General features: G+C 46.6%; 1 protein-coding gene across 1 annotated transcript in view; it reads right to left on the bottom strand.

Annotated features, from left to right (window-relative positions):
- The window catches only part of LOC138259410 (girdin-like), a 632,998-nt gene that overhangs the window by 434,161 nt on the left and 174,982 nt on the right, over window positions 1-23,855 (bottom strand). Inside the window, exons 8-10 of the mRNA XM_069207157.1 lie at window positions 22,738-22,907; window positions 21,675-21,756; window positions 5,366-5,524 (exon numbers count right to left, since the gene is read on the bottom strand). Coding sequence (XP_069063258.1) covers window positions 5,366-5,524; window positions 21,675-21,756; window positions 22,738-22,907 — 411 coding nt within the window. The remainder of the gene's footprint in view (window positions 1-5,365; window positions 5,525-21,674; window positions 21,757-22,737; window positions 22,908-23,855) is intronic.

Here is a 23,855-nt window from a genome sequence, read left to right as displayed (position 1 = left end):
CAAGCACAAGTGCCATAATGGATCTAGGACTGAGGAAAAAATGAAGGTGAGCTCCTCAGAGGAGGAAGAGTGGGTTGCATGTGAATCTATGAAAATTTCCAATATTGGAGAACTACAGTTACAGGTAAGTAACTTTTTTCTTGCTCCAGTATTGGAACTTTCATAGATTCACATGCCTGAATCAGAATAGTAAGCAGTGGGTAACACATTTTCGTCCTATAGATAGCAGCATAGTACCCTGAAATGCGAACTGGCATGATAGTATGTACATACACTTCCTGCCATTATTTACAGCATTAATTGAAAGAAAATGTGATATAACAGAAAACAAGCGGATGGAGGGAAATAAAAATTTAGTTCACCTTCATTGAAACAGGTTTCGAAGGACCGCTTGACCAACGGCTGCATCCCGAAGTGACTCTGTGTCCAAGAAGTATGCTGCATGAAGGTGTGAGTTGTCCTCCATGTCACAGCACGACATATGTCTTTAATTGATACATCAGCAGACAGAGCACAGGATGTGGATATAGCTCTGGTAGAATGCTCCCTTACGCTTGTATGCAATGGTCTTCCTGCTTTCTGAAGGCAGAATATGATTGCATCTTTTATCCATCTGATATAGTCTGTTTTGTTACAGAGTGACCTTTTCTAGCAACACTGAACGCTACAAATAACTGAGTGGACTGCCTGAATGACTTTGTTCTCTCCAGGTAGAATTTTATGCACCTTTTAAGGTCGAGTAAATGGAGAGTTCTTTCCACAGCAGTTTGCGGGTTCGGGAAAAAAGTTTTGAGCACCACCGGCTCATTGATATGGAACTCCGAAGGCACTTTAAGAACGAATTTAGGATTGGTGCTCAGGATGACTCTATCTAGATCCCTGACCATGCGATCGAAAATGCATCCCCCCATGATCCCTGTTGGTGATGCCAGCTTGCATAATGTCGGCATTTGATGTTCCGGGAAGATGCAAATAGGTCCAGATTCGGTTTCCCGCACTGGCAGAATATTCGATCTAGTGTTCCCTGTGGAAATTCCCACTCCTGGGAGAGGGTGTTGCCAACCTGCTCAGCAAATCTGCGATGGTATTCTGTACGCCTGGGACATGCTCTGCAGTTATGTGGATTGAGTGGTGAATGCACCATTTCCAGATGGGTTGTGCTTCTCGAGAGAGTATGCAAGAACATGATCCTCCCTGCTTTTTTAAGTAGTGCATTGTGGTGGTATTGTCTGTTCTGACGAGCACTGCTGACCTTTGTATCCTTGGAAGGAAGGCTTACAAAGCATCTGTAGTTACAATCATTGGAGGAACTTGTGCCAAGAAGCTGAGTCATTTGGAAACGTTCTCGGGATTTGTCCACCAATCCAGTGAATGGACCATGTGTGGTGTTAGGAGGATGGTATCCTCGAAGGATCCTCGTGCTTGCATCCATTGTTTGTCCAGCTCCTTCTGAATTAGACGCATTCGCAGGCAACAGAATGGAATGAGGCTTATACATGACATCCTGCCTAGTAAGGACTTGTGCAGCCGAACTGAAGGACACTTTTTTCTTTGGAAGCGCCTTGCCAGTTGTATCAACCTTGCTTGTCTGTCCAGCGCTGGATAGGCTTTGGCCCATTGAGTGTCTAAGATAGCCCCTAGGAAGGCTGATCGACTGGATGGCTGTAGGAACGATTTTTCTTTGTTGAGCATAAGGCCTTATTCCTTGAAAAGGTGCAGAGTCGCCTTGACTGAGTTTTCTGCTGACTGGAAATCTGGAGCTTTTACTAACCAGTCATCGAGATAGGGAAAAACCTGGTGTTTGTTCCTACTTAGGTAGGCCGCCACTGGTGCTAGACATTTGGTGAAGATTTGTGGTGCTGAACGTAGGCCAAAGGGAAGGACCTTGAACTGGAAATGTTTGCCGTTGACCGCAAACCTCAGATACTTTCTGTGGAGCAGATGAATAGAAATGTGAAAGTACGCATCCTGAAGGTCCAGAGAGGCCATGTAGTCTGCTCTTTTCAGAAGCTGGAGGAAGTCTTGTAGGGTGACCATCCGAAACGTTTGCTTCTTGAGGTAATTGTTTAGCTCCCGTAAGTCCAGGATTGGCCTCCACAGGCGAGACTTCTTTCGGATGAGAAAGAAGCAGGAGTAGAAACCCTTTCCCCTATGGGAATGCGGAACAGACTCTATAGCCCCTTTCTTCAGCATGGTTATTACCTCCAAGCGGAGTAGACAAAGGTGTTTTTGACTAATCTGGGATGGAGGCATTGAAGGGGGAATCTGGGTGAATTCCAACAAGTGTCCGAAGCGGACGACATCCAGCACCCACTTGTCTTTGGTTATTTGCTGCCACCGTTGGATATGATGTTTAGAAATCTGTGATAAATTGTAGGAGGAGAATGGATAGGATGTGTCGTTAGACAGTCAATGTCTACGTGCAGATTATTTAGGTTGTCGCCCTTGTTTGCTCTTGTGGTAGGGCCTGATATATGCTGCGGGAGGCAGTTGTCTCTGCTGGTATTGTGTCCTAGAAGGCTGAAACGTGGAGGAATAGGATGGGTACCTATATTGTTGGTATCCCCCACAAAAGGAAGGTTGACCTCTGCCCCTAGCACCACAAAAGGGCACTTTTCTGTATTGCAGAGTGCCTAAGGATTTTGCCTTTTCCGTATCCGACTTGATGGTTTGAAGGGTGTCGTCGACATGCTTGCCAAATAGAGCTTCTCCGTTGTATGGAAGATCTAATACTTTAGTCTGTACTTCGGGAAGAAAGTTGGTGGCTTTGAGCCAACCTTGACGCCCCAACACAGCTGAAACCACGAGCAATCTGAAGCCCATTGCCGCTATATCCAGTGCACAATCGATGATCTCAGCTGAAGATCGCTAGCCCTCTACCAGAACTTTCCTAGCTTCTGTCTTGGAAGTGTCTGAAAGCTCTTCCAATTAATGGGATATATCCACCCAGAGCTGTCGAACATATCTGCCTAGTAAAGTAAGGGTGTTGGCCGCCCTTACCACAATAGCGGATATGGAGGGGAAACGCTTGCTGATGTTATCTAAGCGCCTCCCTTCTTTATCTGGCAGTGATGTCAATTGCACAGAGGGGTTCCTGGAGCGACGTTGGGCTGCCTGCGATATTACGGAGTCTGGCTTTGGGTGTCCTGAGAGGCAAGCCGGAGAATCCTCTGTGGGTTTATATTTCTTTTTCAGTCTTGTCAGAACCGCAGGGACCGTTGCCGGATTCTGCATAATCTTCAGGCCCTGGCTCTAAATATGGTCTATGATGGGTATAGCTCTGACCATTTTCCTGTGGGGCTCTTTAAAGTCATATAGGAAGCAATCCTGCTGAGTTGGAGGCATTGGAAGATCAAACCGCGTGGCGGCACACTCAAGTAGGTTATGGAAGCCACCTATATCTTCAGGTGGGGACTCAACCATGGTCGCTGTAGGAGAAGCAGGAGCCGGTATAATATAATCATCCCACTCAATCATTATCAGGCTGTATCTCACCTTCCTCCGCATCATCATCGGAGGATAGCTGATGTCTTGGTTTGGAAAGGACAGACTGCTGTGACCTTGGCTGAGGTATATGATGCGGCTGCTTCAAGTGAGGAGTTGCTGGCGGAGGCTGTTGCACCGACGAAGGCTTAGCTGGAAAACGTTCTTGATAGTCCGCCAACATTGCTTGTAAGTCAAAAACAAGCCCAGGGGGAAGACCTACCAGCGCTGTCTGCTCATAATAGCCTTGCATATAGGATGAAGCATCATCATCTGAGTATTCTTGGAACTTAACCCTTAACTGGGAAGGGCTGCTGGCCCCTCCTAAAATACTCTCCTCATCCGAATCATCTTCATCTAAGGGATGTGAGGGTAGAAGGCTGGAAACCTTGCTAGGAGACGTGACTGAGGGCATCAGGTGATACTTCTTCGCCCTCCTGTCTGCATCCTGTTCCACTGACAAAAACAGAGGCAAGGAACATGGCCTCTGAACCTTTAATGTAGTCTTCTTTGTCAACAAGAGATGTGCCGTTGATGGTGGTGGCGTCGACGGTGGTATCGTCGACGAGAGCGTCGCTGTATCGATTGTCGTCGACGTTCCGAGTCGTCGTCGATGGTTGGAGCGTCGTCAACGGTGCCGCTGATGATTGATGGTCTGTCAACGAAGCCGCCGCCGATGAAAGCAGCATCAACGAAGCCGTCACCGGTGGTGTAGTCGATGAGAGTGTTGACGGTATTAGAGCCGATGGTGAAGCTATAGGACGTGCCGTTGATGAGGATGAGCATATTGTCGACGAAGACCCGGATCTCGCCATAGAGACAGACAATGTGGCAATGGTGGAAGTCGTTGTCAGGACTTGAGCCATTGACGGCACCGTCGTCGACGATGATCCAGACAACAGCGCAGAAGTTGATTTCTTGAAGGTATGCTTTACCTTAAATGGAGGTGTAGATGGGTCAGAGACAGGCTTTGTTTTGGACTTTAAGTCTGAAGCTCTAGTCTTCATCCTTGAAGGGCTACCAATTTTTGAGGATGCCTCAGCAGATTTTTAAACAACTTTTCTGGGTCTTTCCTCTGAAGAAACCTCAGATTGTCGCTTGACAGGTGTTTTCATCACTGAACCAGAAGAAGAGGCACTGTCCTCATCAGAGATAGGGTTGTCCCTGGATTTCAACTTTTGTAGCCAGATGAGCAGACGACCCTCTCTGTCCTTAAGAGTCTTAGTAGAAAATGTTCTACATACCTTGCGGTCTCTAGGTTTATGACTAGGATAGAGACAAATATATTCAGTCCTTATGCTGATCATCAACATGCAGCCTTTTCTTCATACAGGTAGCACAGGCTCTAAAAAGCCCTTTTTTAGGTGTCTCAGTTCGAGCCACCTTGAATGTTTCCTGAAGAGGGTAAATATCCAAATCCACTCAGAAAGGATTTCTGAGAGAAGAAACTGAGCAGAGCTCAGAGAAGACTCCTTAGCACAACGTGTGGTGGAAAATCTGAAGGAAATCAGCTCTTCACAGGAGGGTTCTAGAGGGTGGTGAGAGCTGATTGGTTGTCTCTTAGCTTTGGTCCTTTTTTATAAATTAACTATGAGATGTTACTAAATTAAGAGGCCTAGTGCCTCTGAGCTTTCTATGCTATTGAGTATGATTTTTTCTATTACCCGGGGACTCCCATCTCGACAACGGGGAATGATTCAAGTATGTGAATCTATGAAAGTTCCAAAACTGGAGTAACACGCATGGCGTGTGTACCAAGAAATAGCAGGACTGGTCAAACTTGTGTGCCTGAGGGTTCATATTAGTATTCAGCTACCAATAACTCTTTTGACACCTCTCCTTGTCTCTCCACATATTTTTCCCAACGTTTTCACTATCTCACCTCCAGTTTCCCTTTGTACATCTCTAGGCTGGGCAGGCGTTCTTTATAGGACTTGACCTCAGCCTGCAACTTGTCTACACGCCCAGCCTTTTCACGCAAGGCATCCATCTCGTCTCGATACACTCTCACCAGACGGGCATCGTTTAGCAGCTGACGGTTCTGTAGAAAAAGTAAGGTACAGAGCAGATTACAGTTAGTCAGATATGGGGTTTATCGGTTTGCACCCAGAATCATCCACAAAGACTTGAAAGAAAAGTTATATTAATGTTAGAAATACAAACACTACAACCCATATTGATGGAGTCTGAGACCTACTATGTACGAAACTTGAATGGCAGGATCTATTGACTCCATCTCCAATTACCTAGATGTAGTGGCCTTGGTTTGTTTGGACTGCAGCCACCAACAGTTCTTAAGCCATCCAATTTCAGTGGAAGAATTGATAGTGGCAATTGAGGCCCTGGCTGGGGTTAAAGCAACTGGCCCGATGGCCTGACAGTTGATTTTTAAAAAACATATAAACATACACTGGCTCCACATCTTCAGGAGGTACAGGCAGAGGAACTCACTGACAGAACGCTTCCTTCAGCACTACTTGAGGCCCTAATTTCTGTGCTTCTCAAGTCCGGGAGAGATGCTACTCAATGCGCCTCCTACAGGTCATTATTGCTACTCAATTGTGATAGTAAAATTCTTGCCAAGGTGATTGCAATTGGGAGAAATTGCATTGTTGGTTGACTTGGGTGTGAACCCTAGTCAAGCAACAGCCAAAATCCCTAGCAGGGTGAACAAAAAGTCACTAAATTAACCTGTGCTTTACACTGGGTAGCTAGGCTTAAAAAGCAGTCAGGCTAAACTTAGAGGCAATGAGTTAGATATTTATGCAGTACACATACAGCAAACCAGTGAAAACACAAGACAAAAAAAATCCCCACGCCAATTAGAAAAATAGAAAACATTTTAATTTGAATGCATTATTTGACACGAAAACCACAACAATCCAATTAGTAAAACCGGAGGTATGAATTTTTAAAGTTTAAGGGTCAAAATAGCAAGTCCCCTGGGCACCTTTAGCACCACAACAAAGAGTCCTGGAGGTGCAAGACTCACTCGGGTTGGGTCCAGGTGCAGGTTTTAGATGATGGGAGCCTGTTATGTCCCTGTGGTTCAAAACAGGAAACCAAATGAACTAGCCCTCTGAGTCACTTCTGGAGTCCTGGCTGTAGGTAGTGCTGCAGGACCCTGCAGCAGGGCTGGTCTATGAAGGTCCCAAGCAGGCTCCAGGCAGCAAAGCAGTCCTTCCAGGTACAGAAGCAGTCTGGCAAAGTGCACAGCAGGTCACAACAGCAGGCAGTCCTCTGACAGTCAGTCCTTTTTTTACCCTGGTGCCCATCTCCTAGAAGTTAGGAGAGGTTTCCAGAAGGGTTCTCTGAAGTTCCAGGAATGTCCTGTCTCCCCTGCCCTGGCTCCTAGCTGGCTGCATTGACAATACAGGGTTGTTAAGCATAGTATGTGGTGGCACAGTCCAGTCTATTCAGGTGCAAGTGGGGCTCTGATTAGCTCCCCCCGCCCTTCCCCCATCGAGTCAGTTAATGGCCTATTCAGGCTCTGCTAATCCCCCTATTGCGTGACTGGGCTGAATTCACAAAGTCTCAACTGTTTCATCCAGTCATGTGATCTAAGGCAGGTTACAGGCACAGAGGGCTAAGGGCTGGAAAATGGCAATTGTTTTTAAGTGTGGCATTTTCAAACTTGTGATTATAAATCCAACTTTACCATTAAAGAGAGGTTATCATTACAAGTTCATATGCACCAAACATGAGATATCTACCACCTCTGGTTTAGGAATTAGAACTTATTAATTTTGATAAAGAATCCCCGGTGTTACCCTATGGTGGGGATAGGCCTCTCAGAAGTGAGAAAACAAGTGTGGGAATTTTTCACTAGTTGTACATGTACTACCTTTTAATAACACAGTGCCCTGCCCTATGGGCTACTTAGGGGTGACGCATGTAATAAAAGGGGAGCTTAAGGCTTGGCAAGGGGTTTTAAATGCCAAATTCACATCGAAGTGGGGCACTTCCTTCAGGCTGCAATGGCAGGCCTGGGACAAGTTTTAAGGTGCCACTTAAGTGTATGGCACAATAAGCGCTGTAGGTCCACTGGTAGCAGTTAATCTACAGGCCCTGGGTATATGGTACACCACTCTACAAGATTCTTACATGTAAATTAAATATGCCTATCAGGTATATGCCAATCAAACCATGTTTAGGGGAGTGAGCAGGTACACTTTAGCACTGGTTAGCAGTGGTAAGGTCCACAGAGTCCTAAGGCCAACCGAGCAAAAATCCAGAAGAAAATGGAGGCAAGCAGGCAGAAGGTTTGGGGGAAGACCACCCTAAGGCTGAGAGGTCTAGCACTAATCTTAAGACATATAGATTATCTTTGGTTGGTTGTCTTGGCAGAGTTTTTGTTAGAAACTCTGGGGGTCATTTCAACCTCGGCAGTCTTTTCACAAGATCGCCAAGGGACCGCCGTGCTGAAGACCGCCAGTGGTGGCGGTTTTCCGCTCGGCGTATTATGACTGCTGGCAGCCCTCCGTCCTTTTCCGGATGGAGAGCCGCCAGCAGCCATACTGGCGGGTGGCGGGGAAGTGGAGGTTGCTCCACCTCCACCGCCACGTCAACAGAACACCGCCCAACGAATCACGTTCTGTGATTCGGCGTGGCGGTGTTCTGTTGACGGTGTGCTGGCGGCGGAGCAGCCCCCATGGATCCCATCCCCTCCCAGAAAATCAACAGACAAGGTAAGTTGATCGTCCGTTAGGGGAGAGGGGTGTGGGGGGTGTTGTGTGATGTGTGGGTGCATGGGGGTGTGCGTGTGGGTATGTAGAGGGGGTGTGTGAGTGCGTGTATGTATGCGGGGTGTAGTGTGAATGGAAATGTGTGCGTGTCTGTCTGTATGTATGTCTGTATGGATGTGTGCGTGCGTGTATGTCTGAATGAGGGTGTGCGTGTATGACTGTGTGTGTGTCTGCTGGCATGTTTGTTCGTGTGTGTGCGGGAATGTGTGTTGGTGGTGTCTTCATGCGTGTCGGGTGTGTGTCTGTGTTGTGATGTCAGGGTAGGGGTGGGGAGGGGGGTCCTGCCACCTTTGGGAGGTGGCAGGGGGGTGTTGGGGACGGACTCGGGGGAGGGGGCGGGGGTGGCGGAGACCCCTATCAGTGCCAGGGAAGGAATTTCCTGGCACTGATAGTGCTTACCGCCATGGATTTCATGGCGGTTCCAAACCCCATGAAATCCATGGCGGTAAGCCGGGTCATGATACTGCCGGCGGTCTTGTGACGGCCGCCGGGCTGGAGACCCAAGTCTCAAGCCCAGCGGTCGTCTCCGCCATGGCCGTCTGATCGGAGAAGTGGCGGATGACCATGGCGGTAACCGCCATGGTCATAATTCCAAATCTTTTACCGCCAGCCTGTTGGCGGTAAAACCGCCACTTCTCCGTCAACCGCCAGGGTCGTAATGACCCCCTCTATATTGTGAGCATACTTAATTAAATCTTAGACCCATAGGTCAGATGTTATTCATTCCTATGCTAGAAGTAAATTGAAACTTTTCCTCAAACTAGTGTGTTTGACATGGGTTTGGGCTTTCTGGGAAGTCATACTCGTCTGGTCTTGCCCTGTCCTCCATTTAAGGACTACACTATCCTCATTGATAAATCCTTTCTACAAGTATGGTATATGTTTATAATATGAAACATCATGTCTTTTTTGTAACATACCCAAGCAACTTACTGTATCTGGTTTTTTTAATAGCTTAAAGAGTGGCATCCACAGGTGTAGAAAATAAATGACATCCATTAAAAGGGATATCCAGGACTCTGGACTGCACCTCAGGTCTGAAAAGAGTTCTCTCTAACTAGCTGCTTCTTCTCAGAAATTGTCTTGTTGCCATCTGGTGAAAACATTTAATGTTGCATCAATCAGAGGACAGAGGACAAGATGCAGTCTCCCCTTTCCTTTGATGATAGCTTTAACTTGAGCACAGTATTCTGGTAGCTTTTTCATCAAATGGGCGATGTCACGCTATAACTGTCTATTATGTCTGGATAGTATATCAGTGGCAATAGCTATTTTTACTCATGCTGCCACAAAAACACAGATTCTCTTGCACGTTTGTAGCTAGAGGTTTACTCGTGGTCAGTAGGGAGAAAGCGTAGTGCAGACGACTTGTGTGATCCAATATGCATAGGTGTGACTATCATCGTGTCAGTTTTTATTTGGTTTAGCAAACAGGCAGGTGTAGTGTCAGGAGCTCTGTATTTCTTGGCTGGGAAATGAGTGCTGCTCTAGTCACATCTGAGTCAAACCCTCTTCCAACAAAAAGTTTTGTTTTGAAAAATTGGAACAGATTTCACAGATCTGGAAGATTTGTCTTTGAAGTCAAACAGGAATGAGGTCTCCTATACAGTAGCGACTGGTAAATGCATTTCTGTGAGGCTTTATGGCACAGACAACAGAACTGATTGATGTCATCTATTGGGGATTCTCTGTGTGATTGTCTTGGAATGTAATCCTCAGCTGAATTTATGAATCCAATTCTTGATGATCATCTGGAATATTGTCCCATGATTAATTAAATCACCATCATTAGCATTAGTATCCATGTACTGAGATGTCTCTGGAGGCGTAGGTGGTGCTGTGTCCTGTGAAGGTTCCTAAACAGGTGGCAGAGTCATAGGGCCTGATTTAGATCTTGATGGGCTTACCGCCATGGAGGCAGACCCAAGAACCCTGGAGAACTACAGTTACAGGTAAGTAACTTGTTTCTTACTCCAGTATTGGAACTTTACAAGATGCACATGCTTGAATCAGAATAGTAAGCAGTGGATAACACATTTTCGTCCAATAGATAGCAGCATAGTACCCTGAAATGCGAACTGGCATGATATTATGTACATACACTTCCTGCCATTATCTACAGCATTATTATAAAGAAAATGTGATATAACAGAAAACAAGTGGATGGAGGGAAGTAATAATTTAGCTCACCTTCATTGAAACAGGTTTCGAAGGACTGCTTGACCAACGGCTGCATCCCGAAGTGACTCAGGTGGTCATTCCGACCCTGGCGGTCATGGACCGCCAGGGCCGGGGACCGCGGGAGCACCGCCAACAGGCTGGCGGTGCTCCCAAGGGCATTCTGACCGCGGCGGTACAGCCGTGGTCAGAAACGGAAAACCGGCGGTGTACCACCGGTTTTCCGCTGCCCTGGGGAATCCTCCATGGCGGCGCAGCTTGCTGCGCCGCCATGGGGATTCTGACCCCCATACCGCCATCCTGTTCCTGGCGGTTTTGGCCGCCAGGAACAGGATGGCGGTATGGGGTGTCGTGGGGCCCCTGGGGGCCCCTGGAGTGCCCATGCCAATGGCACTGCAGGGGCCCCCGTAGCAGGGCCCCACCATGATTCCGACCCCCATACCGCCATCCTGTTCCTGGCGGTTTTGGCCGCCAGGAACAGGATGGCGGTATGGGGTGTCGTGGGGCCCCTGGGGGCCGGCACTGCAGGGGCCCCCGTAGCAGGGCCCCACCATGATTTTCAGTGTCTGCCATGCAGACACTGAAAATCGCGACGGGTGCTACTGCACCCGTCGCACCCCTTCCACTCCGCCGGCTCCATTCGGAGCCGGCATCCTTGTGGAAGGGTGTTTCCCGCTGGGCTGGCGGGCGGCCTTCTGGCGGTCGCCCGCCAGCCCAGCGGGAAACCCAGAATACCCGCAGCGGTCTTGTGACCGCGCAGCGGTATTCTGGCGGCTCCCGCCGGCCCAGCGGATACCGCGGCCGGCGGGAGTCAGAATGACCCCCTCTGTGTCCAAGAAGTAATGCTGCATGAAGGTGTGAGTTGTCCTCCATGTTGCAGCACAACAGATATCTTTAATTGATACACCAGCAAACAGTGCACAGGATGCGGATATAGCTCTGGTAGAATGCGCCCTTACTCTCGTGTGCAATGGTCTTCCTGCTTTCTGATGGCAGAATATGATTGCGTCCTTAATCCATCGGGATATAGGGGGTGATTCCGATCGAGGCGGGCGGCGGTTGCCGCCCGCCTCGCGGGAACCGCCATATGGCCGCTCCGTGGTCGAAAGACCGCGGAGGCCATTCAGGCTTTCCCGCTGGGCTGGCGGGCGACCGCCAGGAGGCCGCCCGCCAGCCCAGCGGGAAACCCCTCCCCACGAGGAAGCCGGCTCCGAATGGAGCCGGCGGAGTGGGTATGTGCGACGGGTGCAGTTTGTACCCGTCGCGTATTTCAGTGTCTGCATTGCAGACACTGAAATACCCAGTGGGGCCCTCTTACGGGGGCCCCTGCAGTGCCCATGCCATTGGCATGGGCACTGCAGGGGCCCCCAGGGGCCCCGCGGCACCCCCTACCGCCATTCTGTTCCTGGCGGGCGAACCGCCAGGAACAGGATGGCGGTAGGGGGTGTCAGAATCCCCCATGGCGGCGCAGCAAGCTGCGCCGCCATGGGGGATTCCAAGGGCAGCGGAAAATTGGCGGGAGACCGCCGGTTTTCCTTGTCTGACCGCGGCCAAACCGCCGCGGTCAGAATGCCTGGCGGGGCACCGCCAGCCTGTTGGCGGTGCTCCCGCATCCCCGGCCCCGGCGGTCCTTGACTGCCGGGGTCGGAATGACCCCCATAGTCTGTTTCGTTACAGAGTGACCTTTTATAACGGCACTGAACGCTACAAATAACTACGTGGACTGCCTGAACGACTTTGTTCTGTCCAGGTAAAATTTTATGCACCTTTTATGGTCGAGTGAATGGAGAGTTCTTTACGCAAAGGTTTGCGGGTTCAGGATAAACGTTTTGAGCACCACCGGCTCGTTGATATGGAACGCCAAAGGCACTTTAGGAATGAATTTAGGATTGGTGTGCAGTATGACTATCTTGCTTGAACTGTAAAAAAGGTTCTTGTATAGTGAAAGCTTGAATTTCACTAACTCTGCACGCCGAAGTAAGGACGAGAAGGCGAGCCACCTTCCAAGTGAGGTACTTGATGTCTGCCCTGTGGATAGTCTCAAAAGGCTCCTTCATAAGCTGGCCAAGGACGATGTTAAGTTGCCATTCCAGTGGTGGGGGCTTTACTGGAGGAAACGTTCCGAAGAGACCATTTAGAAATTGCTTTACTAATATTAGAGAGCATAAGGATGGTTTTCCTGGTAGTCTTCTGTATCTGGAGATGGAAGCTAAATGGAACCGAATCGAGGAATGGGCCAGACCGGAACGTGCCAGCTGTAAGAAACATGGCAACACTGCCTCTGGTGCAGCAGAGAGAGGGTGCATGTTTTGGGTTTTGCACCATACACAAAATCATTTCCATTTTAGTCGGTAAGATTTGTTGGTGCTAGTTGCATGTGCATTAGATAGCACTTCTCTGCACTCAGACGGCAGATCTAGATGGCAGTATTCATTGTACTCAGAAGCCATGCGTGTAAACTGAGAGACTTGGGGTCCAGGTGCCTCACTTGTCCTCGATTGATAGTAAGCAGCTGTGAGATTGGTCTGAGTCTGATGAGGGGACAGGCTGACAGGAGAAGCAACTCTGTGTACCACGGTTGACGCGGCTTTGCTGAAGCTATTAGGAATAGCTGGCAGGGTTCTGACTTCATCTTCCTGATCACCCTTGCAAGGAGAGAAATCAGAGGAAAAGCGTATGCATAGATCCCTGACCATGAGAGCAAAAAAGCATCCCCCCATGATCCCTGTTGGTGATGCCAGCTTGCATAATGTCGGCATTTGGCATTCCGAGAGGATGCAAATAGGCCCAGATTCTGTTTCCCTCACTGGTCGAATATTCGATCTAGCGTTCCCTGATGTAATTCCCACTCGTGGGGGGAAGTCGCAAACCTGCTTAGCGAATCCGCGATGGTATTCTGTAGGCCTGGGACATGCTCCGCCGTTATGTGGATTGAGTAGTGAATGCACCATTATAGATGGCTTGTGCTTCTCGAGAGAGTATGCGAGAACAGTGTTCCTCCCTGCTTGTTTAAGTAGTGCATTGTGGTGGTATTGTCTGTTCTGACGAGCACTGCTGACCCTCGTATCCTAGGAAGGAAGGCTTGCAAGGCATAAAAGACTGCTCTCAGCTCGAGAAGATTTATGTGGAACAAACGTGAGAGGGTGGCCCCTTGTCGCTCACCCGAAGGTCCTGCAAGCATGAACCCCATCCTGTGAGTGATGCATCCATAGTTAGAATCATTGGAGGAACTCGTGCCAAGAAGCTGAGTCCTTTGGAAACGTTCTCGGGATTTGTCCACCAATCAAGAGACTGGACCATGCGCGGTGTTATTAGGATGGTATCCTCGAAGGATCCTCGTGCTTGCATCCATTGTTTGTCCAGCTCCTCCTGAATTGGACGCATTCGCAGGCGACAGAAAGGAATGAGGCTTATACATGACGACATCATGCCTCGTAAGGGCTTGTACAGCCGAACTGAAAGACACTTTTTTCTTTGGAAGCGCCTTGCCAGTTGTATCAACCTTGCTTGTCTGTCCAGCGCTGGATAGGCCTTGGCCCGCCGAGTGTCTAAGATAGCCCCTAGGAGGCCTAATCGAGTGGATAGCTGTAGGAACGATTTTTCTTTGTTGAGCGTAAGGCCTAATTCCTTGAAAAGGCGCAGAGTCGCCTTGACTGAGTTTTCTGCTGACTGGATATCTGGAGCTTTTAATAACCAGTCGTGGAGGTAGGGAAAAACCTGGTGTTTGTTTCTCCTTAGGTAGGCCGCCACTGGCACTAGACATTTGGTGAAGATTCGTAGTGCTGAACGTAGGCCAAAAGGGAAGGACCTTGAACTGGAAATCTTTGTCGTTGACCGCAAACCTCAGGTACTTTCTGTGGAGCTAATGAATGGAAATGTGAAAGTACACGTCCTGAAGTACCAGAAAGGCCAGGTAGTCTGCTTTGTTCAGAAGCTTGAGGACGTCTTGTAGGGTGACCATCTGAAACGTTTGCTTCTTGAGGTACTTGTTTAGCTCCCGTAAGTCCAGGATTGGGCTCCATAGGCGGGGCTTCTTTCGGATGAGAAAGAAGCGGGAGTAGAAACCCTTTCCCCTCTGGGAATGCGGAACAGACTCTATAGCCCATGGGTACTCGCAAACATTTTCCCAGGGGCTAAGAAGTTTGGTCTGTGACGTGCCTGGGGGCCGCATTGATGCCAGGGCAGTCGTGGTCGGGCAGGGTGGCTGGAGGTATTGGTGGCAAGGTAGGTGTAGGAGAAGCACATGATATACATCTAGTGGCTGAAATAAACAATGGAAAACCAGAAAACCTGGAATTAATCCCGGCTTACCCACTTTTCCAAATTGTGTGATCATAGGCAATTGTTTAGTCTCACTTTCCCTCCTTTTTCTGCATTATCACATTTAAGATGACCTCGAAATACATGATTCATGGTGTGCGCTGTACAAAAGTTGCTTCTATGTTTGATTTAATAAACTATAATGTTGTTCATGTATGATAGGAACCCAGCCAACCCATAAAGTGCACATACCAAGCTACTTGCCTCTTTAATTTACTATTGATGGTGATATCAGCGTAAGGAAAAGAATTAATGTTTCCAAATTTATGTTTGAAAACTATCACTTTTAAATGAATATATCTCAATGCACTGATAAAATAAATTGTACTAAGGCGAAAAGGTTCTGCGTGTTAACTAAATAAACTTTTTTAATTTGGAAGATCCTGTCTTACTTTTACACTTGTGCTGCAAGATGTCTTTGAAAATGAAGGCGTTTCTAAAGTTAAGTGCAGGAGTCCCTAGTTACTTCCTTTCTTTAATACCAAATGAGTCTGAAATAAATGATTGTGTGCCTATTTAATATTTTTATTGTTAGTGCGGAGTCGAGCAAACAGCTGCCCAGTGTTCCTGTTGCCCCAGGGGCCGCATGTAAAGGTCAGAGGGGACGCATCAGGCCCGCGGGCCGTACTTTGAGTATCCATGCTATAGCCCCTTTTTTCAGCATGGTTATTACCTCCAAGCAGAGGAGATGAAGGTGTTTTTGACAAATCTGGGATGGAGTCATTGAAGGGGGGGATCTGGGTAAATACCAACAGGTGTCCGAAGCAGACTACATACAGCACCCACTTGTCTTTGATTATTTGCTACCAGCGTTGGATATGATGTTTTAGAATTCTGTGATAAATTGTAGGAGGAGAATGGATAGGATGTGTCGTTAGAAAGTCATTGTCTACGTGCAGATTCTTTAGGTTGTCACCCTTGTTTGCTCTTGTGGTGGGGCCTGGTATATGCTGCGGGAGGCGGTTGCCTCGGCTGGTACTATGTCCTAGAAGGCTGAAACGTGGAGGAATAGGATGGGTGCCTATATTGTTGGTATCCCCCACAAAAGAAAGGTTGACCTCTGCCCCTAGCACCACAAAAGGGCACTTTTCTGTATTGCAGAGTGCCTAAGGGTTTCGCCGTTTCCGTATCCGACTTGATGGTTTGAAGGGCATTGTCGATGTGCTTGCCAACTAGAGCTTCTCCATCGTATGGAAGATCTAATACTTTAGTCTGTACTTCGGGAAGAAAGTTGGTGGCTTTGAGCCAACCTTGACGCCTCAACACAGCTGAACCTGAGAGCAATCTGAAGCCCATTGCCACCATATCCAGTGCACAATCTATGATCTCAGCTGAAGATAGCTAGCCCTCTACCAGAACTTTCCTAGCTTCTGCCTTGGAAGTATCTGAAAGCTCTTCCAATGAATGGGATATATCCGACCAGAGCTGTCGATCATATCTGCCTAGTAATTCAAGGGAGTTGGCGGCCCTTACCACAGTAGCAGGCATGGAGGTGAAACGCCTGCCGATGTTATCTAAGCACCTTCCTTCTTTATCTGGAGGTGATGTCAAATGCGTAGAGGGGTTCCTGGAGTGACTTTGGGCTGCCTGCGATATTACGGAGTCCGGCTTCGGGTGTCCTGAGAGACACGCCGGAGCATCCTCTGTGGGTTTATATTTCTCATCCAGTCTCTGCAGAACCGCAGGGACCGTTGCCGGATTCTGCATAATATTCAGGCCCTGGCTTCAAACATGGTCTATGATGGGTATAGCTCTGACCATTTTCCTGTGGGGCTCTTTAAAGTCATATAGGAAGCAATCCTGCTGAGTTGTGGGCATTGGAATATCGAACCACGTGGCAGCACTCTCAAGCAGGTTATGGAAGCCACCTATATCTTCAGGTGGGGACTCAACCATGGTCGCTCTAGGAGAAGCAGGAGCTGGTATAATATAATCATCCCACTCATCATTATCAGGCTGTATTTCACCTTCCTCTGCATTCTCTTTGGAGGATACCTGATCTCTTGGTGTGGAAAGGACAGACTGCTGTGACATTGGCTGAGGTGTATGATGCAGCTGCTGCTAGTGAGGAAGACCTACCAGCGCCGGCTGCTCATAATAGCCTTGGGTATACAGGGAGTGCAGAATTATTAGGCAAATGAGTATTTTGACCACATCATCCTCTTTATGCATGTTGTCTTACTCCAAGCTGTATAGGCTCGAAAACCTACTACCAATTAAGCATATTAGGTGATGTGCATCTCTGTAATGAGAAGGGGTGTGGTCTAATGACATCAACACCCTATATCAGGTGTGCATAATTATTAGGCAACTTCCTTTCCTTTGGCAAAATGGGTCAAAAGAAGGACTTGACAGGCTCAGAAAAGTCAAAAATAGTGAGATATCTTGCAGAGGGATGCAGCACTCTTAAAATTGCAAAGCTTCTGAAGCGTGATCATCGAACAATCAAGCGTTTCATTCAAAATAGTCAACAGGGTCGCAAGAAGCGTGTGGAAAAACCAAGGCGCAAAATAACTGCCCATGAACTGAGAAAAGTCAAGCGTGCAGCTGCCACGATGCCACTTGCCACCAGTTTGGCCATATTTCAGAGCTGCAACATCACTGGAGTGCCCAAAAGCACAAGGTGTGCAATACTCAGAGACATGGCCAAGGTAAGAAAGGCTGAAAGACGACCACCACTGAACAAGACACACAAGCTGAAACGTCAAGACTGGGCCAATAAATATCTCAAGACTGATTTTTCTAAGGTTTTATGGACTGATGAAATGAGAGTGAGTCTTGATGGGCCAGATGGATGGGCCCGTGGCTGGATTGGTAAAGGGCAGAGAGCTCCAGTCCGACTCAGACGCCAGCAAGGTGGAGGTGGAGTACTGGTTTGGGCTGGTATCATCAAAGATGAGCTTGTGGGGCCTTTTCGGGTTGAGGATGGAGTCAAGCTCAACTCCCAGTCCTACTGCCAGTTCCTGGAAGACACCTTCTTCAAGCAGTGGTACAGGAAGAAGTCTGCATCCTTCAAGAAAAACATGATTTTCATGCAGGACAATGCTCCATCACACGCGTCAAAGTACTCCACAGCGTGGCTGGCAAGAAAGGGTATAAAAGAAGGAAATCTAATGACATGGCCTCCTTGTTCACCTGATCTGAACCCCATTGAGAACCTGTGGTCCATCATCAAATGTGAGATTTACAAGGAGGGAAAACAGTACACCTCTCTGAACAGTGTCTGGGAGGCTGTGGTTGCTGCTGCACGCAATGTTGATGGTGAACAGATCAAAACACTGACAGAATCCATGGATGGCAGGCTTTTGAGTGTCCTTGCAAAGAAAGGTGGCTATATTGGTCACTGATTTGTTTTTGTTTTGTTTTTGAATGTCAGAAATGTATATTTGTGAATGTTGAGATGTTATATTGGTTTCACTGGTAATAATAAATAATTGAAATGGGTATATATATTTTTTTTGTTAAGTTGCCTAATAATTATGCACAGTAATAGTCACCTGCACACACAGATATCCCCCTAACATAGCTAAAACTAAAAACAAACAAAAAACTACTTCCAAAAATATTCAGCTTTGATATTAATGAGTTTTTTGGGTTCATTGAGAACATGGTTGTTGTTCAATAATAAAATTAATCCTCAAAAATACAACTTGCCTAATAATTCTGCACTCCCTGTAGTATGAAGCATCATCATCCGAGTATTCTTGGCACTTAACCCTTAACTGGGAAGGGCTGCTGGCCACTCCAAAAATAGCCTCCTCATCCGAATCATCTTCATCTAAGAGATGTGAGGGTAGAAGGCTGGAAACCTTGCTAGGAGACATAACTGAGGGCATCAGGTGATACTTCTTCACCCTCCTTTGAGCATCCTGTTCCGCTGATGAAAACAGAGGCAAGGAACATGGCCTATGAACCTTTACTGTAGTCTTCGTCGTCGACGAGAGATGTGCCGTCTCCGATGGTGCTATTGACGGTGGCATCGTCGACAAGATCATCGCCGTATCGATTGTCGTCAACGGTGGGAACGTCAACAGTAGAGTTGCCATCAACGGTTAGAGCGCCGTAGACAGTTGGAGTGTTGTCGGTTGATGGTCTGGCGACGAAGCCATCGCCGGTGAAAGCAGCGTCAACGAAGCTGTCACCATGGTCAATGAGAGCATCAAGGGTATCAGAGCTGATGGTGAAGCTACAGGACGTGCTGTCGATGAGGATGAGCATATCGCCGATGAAGAGCCGATGAAGAGCCGGATCTCACCATAGAGACAGACAGTGTGGCGACGGTGGAAGTTGTCTTCAGGACTTGACCCGTTGACGGTGCCGTCGTCGACGATGATCCTGTCGACGGTGCAGAAGTTGGTTTCTTGAAGGTATGCTTTACCTTAAATGGAGGTGTAGATGGGTCAGAGACAGGCTTTGTTTTGGACTTTAAGTCTGAAGCTTTAGTCTTCATCCTTGAAGGGCTACCAATTTTTGAGGATGCCTCAGCAGATTTTTGAACAACTTTTCTTGGTCTTTCCTCTGAAGAAACTTCAGATTGTCGTTTGACAGGTGTTTTCACCACAGAAACAGAAGAAGAGGCACTGTCCTCATCAGAGACAGGGTTGTCCCTGAATTTCAACTTTTGTAGCCAGATGAGAAGATGACCCTCTCTGTCCTTGAGAGTCTTAGTAGAAAATGTTCTACATATCTTGCAGTCTCCAGGTTTATGGCTAAGGTAAGAGACAATGTACACAGTCCTTATGCTGATCATCAACATGCAGCCTTTTCTTCATGCAGGTAGCACAGGCTCCAAAAAGCCCTTTTTTAGGTGTCTCTGACATGGTAGCCAGTTTGAACCACCTTGAATTATTCCTGAAGCGGGAAAACATCCAAATCCACTCAGAAAGGATTTCTGAGAGAAAAAACTGAGCAGAGCTCAGAGGAGACTCCCTAGCACAACATGCAGTGGAAAATCCGAGTGGAATCTGCTCCTCACAGGAGGGTTCTAGAGGGTGGTGAGAGCTGATTGGTTGTCTCTTAAGTTTGGTCCTTTTTTATAAAATGACTATGAGATGTTACCTAATTAAGAGGCCTAGTGCCTCTAAGCTTTATATGCTATTGAGTATGATTTTTTCTATTACACCGGGGACTCCCATCTCGACGACGGGGAATGATTCCAGCATGTGAATCTATGGAAGTTCTAATACTGGAGTAATTATATGTGATACATCCTCTTGAGACTGCGGGAATAGGTATCCTAATAGTCCAAGGCCATAACCTAGTCCTCTGAGTCCAAGAGCTACACATCATAAAGTAACCACCCAAAATGTTTGATTCTTTAAAAAGTTCATTAGGTATATCAGAACAAAGTACACCTTAAGCCTCCTCTTTTTGGTACCAGCAAATATCCAGTATAGCATCCCTTTCTACGATGTATGTAAGGGTGTTTCACAATGGGGCCCTTCATTAAAACTAACCAAACCTTACTTTATGTGGTAGGACATCTGCTTGGGCACCATGGGAAGAAGATGACCAACAATCAGGAAAGTATGCCAACCGTGTACTGTAGCCGGCCCACTTATACTAGTGGGGACTGTGGTGGATTTACTTATTAAAACAAATATCTTGTGCACCAGGAGCCATGAATGAAGGGGAAAGGAAAAATCATTATTAGGCTTAACCAGGGCATATGTGGAAGTCATAGTAAATGACGCATAATATTCCTTCCTCCTCCGCCTTGAGAGACAAATGTCAAATTGATACTATTGGGGCTGCAAGTAGGTTCTCTGCCTTAAGTACTATGGTCTCTAAAAAGATGCACCAACATTTAAATTGATGTAAAGAGAGTTTTGTGGGAAGAAGAACCAAGCGATTTTCAATTAACCCTGTTCCATAAAAGTTTTTAGAGCCACCTGCGCTTCCATTAAGAGACTTGACCATGAAGTTAATCTTCAAATCATGGGGAAAAATGTGTTTCACTATCAAGTTCACAAATGGAGGATGTGCATTAAAAAAAACTGTTTCACTATGAGCTGGGCTAGGCTTCTTCGCTCTCCTTCTAGTTACTGCAGAGGAAGCTGGCAACCTTTCTACTATTAACATGGGCTCCATTTGAGGGAGATCCACGTAGAGAAGTGAAAGGGCCTTACCTCTGAAATAACCATTACACATCTTGCTCAGGTTCTCAAATTTTGAGATGCCTTTGGTGGAAATGAAAGTGTTGTAAGGACGGTAAATATCTAAAGATACCCAGAGTGAATAGAGAAAAAGTAGTATTGTAGGCAGCTCCAAATGGAGCATCCTGCTCTCTTTCACCTCTTGATCTTCAGGACCTGAAAGGACCACAAAGAAAAGGGAAAAACAACAATTTTTATCTCTTTCAAAGCCTTTGTTATGTTTTTTTATTAAAACAATCCAAAGGTGCAAGTATGTGTCCAATTCCAGGCACTGCCTTTCAAGTACTGGGTCCAGTCCTCAATGCCACATCTTGAGATAACTGTTGAATTCTAGGGCCGAAACAGAAATACTGTGGTAATATCAACAGGCTCCATCAGTAGTATTTTGCCCTCTTCTCCAAGACTCATTAGGAGTACTAGATACAGTTGTGGTGTCCACTTCTGCAGTTTGGAGGGCATTTTTGGAGATCTTTTCTGGAGTATTGCTTTGGGTTATGTAGACGACATTTGAAGTATTATGGCAAGGTTTGGATGCCTTATATTTACTATTGCGCCCCATTTGAAGCTGCACATACAGTAGTGAGGTAACTGGGAAGGCATATCTTCAGAAGCATATACAAAAACTGAAGACAGTCCAGGGGTGGGCAATCATGGGGCTAAAAAATATGTATTCATATAATGGAAAAAGGGGAGTGTTTACAAGATCACATATCTAACTCCCATGGTGCATTGGATGAATGAGTTTTCATATGGTTAGCTGTTTTCTAGAGGACAGGGGGTGCAGGAACGTTACCTCTTGTTTTAGCTTCTTCAGCTCCTCTTGCAGATCTTGCACATCCTGTTCATAGTCCAAAAGCTGTTCTCCTTTCTCCTCCCTGAAGATAAAATCAGAAGGAAGTGGTTAAGTTCATAAACATACAGGTCAACAGTCTAAGTCCAGTTTGAATGTCCTTTCATCTACAGAGCATGTCAGTGTAATACTATGACCAATGTGTAGGCCCAGGAATATCTCACTCCCAAATTGTCAGCTAGCAGAAGATGTCCTGGATACCTCTCATAACTTTTACCACCATGGTCGGGAACACCATACAGGAGATCCCAAAACTGTCTCTCACATTTCACCTCACTGCTAGAATCTTCACAGAGCAGAGATCTAAATGAGTGGGAAAAGTCTCAAGTACCTTTTTTATGAGTGTTATACTACACACAGACTCAGGAGACTGTTCTCAAATAGCCTCAGAGTAAAGATAAACTTTGGGCCTGATTTACAATTGTTTGCTGTTCACAAAGGGATTTACAAATAGTATCTTTACAAGTGCGGAGTCTCTGCACATAAAAAGACCTATGGGTCTGATTTAGATATTGGCGGATAGATTACTCTGTCACAACAGTGACAGGTATCCCATCCGCCAAAACCTATAACCTATTATAGCCTATGGGATTTAGATTTCGGCGTACGGGATATCCGTCACCGTTGTGAAGAAGTAATCCGTCCTCCCATATCTAAATCAGGCCCTAGGTTTTTATGTGCGGAGACTCCGCATCCCTAAAGATACTACTCGTAAATCCCTTTGTGAATAGTAAACAATCGTAAACTTACACAAAAGTGTAACCTTACCTTTGTGAAACAGGCTCTGTGTCTCTAATTCTAAAGCCCAACGGCAAGGAAGACTAATGACAGCTCTATGTTCTCAGCTACAGAGGGAGCCTGCCACTGATTGCTCCACTGGGGAATTTATGACACACAGAAACAAGATGAGAATATTGTGAAGCATTCACAGTACCCAGGATTAATAATGTTTCCATAATGCACCCATGGCTTAAAGCAAGCATCTCATCAGTTATGTTCCACTCACATCTCCTGGCGCATTCGCCGCAACTTTGCTTTGGCGTCTGCCAGTTGCACAGTAAGGTGTTGCCGGTTCTCTCTTACAGACGGGTCGAAGGGTGGTGCGTCAGAGCTCAGGACTGAAGAGGGTACCTGGTATAGAAGAAGCTCTTTCTCCTGGGTCAGCTCTGCAATTCTCTAGAAGACAATGTGGCAAAGGTGGGTCAGCAATATTAGACACTAGCACCATAAAAGATGCCTATCTAATGGACAGAAAAAACAATTAAACATACTTGTGGGGCTGACTTCACAAAAGAACTAACACCACTGAATAGCAGGCACCACAAAGGAACCAACCCATCTGCCTGCCAAGGAAACACACAAGGTACCACAAAGAAATACCTTGGAAGAGGCACTTCACAAATGAAGTAATGCACCTAGGGGTCATGTACAACAAAGGAAGCATGTATGATGGACATGCATCATAACACACATACTGGAGGAACAGATACCACAAACAAAAGACCCTGTGAGACAGACACCTCTATGTAACCAACACACACATAGGAGAACTGCCAGGATAACATCCCAGAAGACAAACAGAACAAAGGAAGGGACCTGAGTTTAGGTATTGCAATAAACATACATCAGAAAGAAAGGTATCATAAGAAACTAAAAAATCTGAGGAACACGCAATAAGAGCTCAAATGCACAACAAGGGACAGATATCACAAAGTAACTAACACATGACAGGGACAGCTGGCACAAAAACATACCACAAGGACAGACAGAACAAATTAAGAAACACATCTGATGGGCATGTACCACAGTAGAAACACACAAGAGCCAAAGTTATCAGAAGAGACATAACACACATTCAGGACATGTGCCACCAAAAACAAGCACACTAAAGTGACAGATGCTATAAAAGAATAAACACAATAGATCAACTGATGTCACAAAAGAACAAACACACCAGAGGCGTGTGTATCACAAAGGAACTAATACACCTGGGGTAAAGCTACTGCAAACAAAGAAAAAAAACTAAAGGACCAGCAATAAAAATAAAATATATAAGTAAACAGGGTCCCACTATTGAAGTAATATACCTGAAGAACCTGAGTAACAAATTAAGTAATGTGAGGG

The sequence above is a fragment of the Pleurodeles waltl genome, chromosome 9 (genome assembly GCF_031143425.1).
Source record: "Pleurodeles waltl isolate 20211129_DDA chromosome 9, aPleWal1.hap1.20221129, whole genome shotgun sequence".
Lineage (NCBI taxonomy): Eukaryota > Metazoa > Chordata > Amphibia > Caudata > Salamandridae > Pleurodeles > Pleurodeles waltl.
Note: the sequence above shows the minus strand (reverse complement) of the source record. Positions and strands in the feature narration are given on the sequence as shown.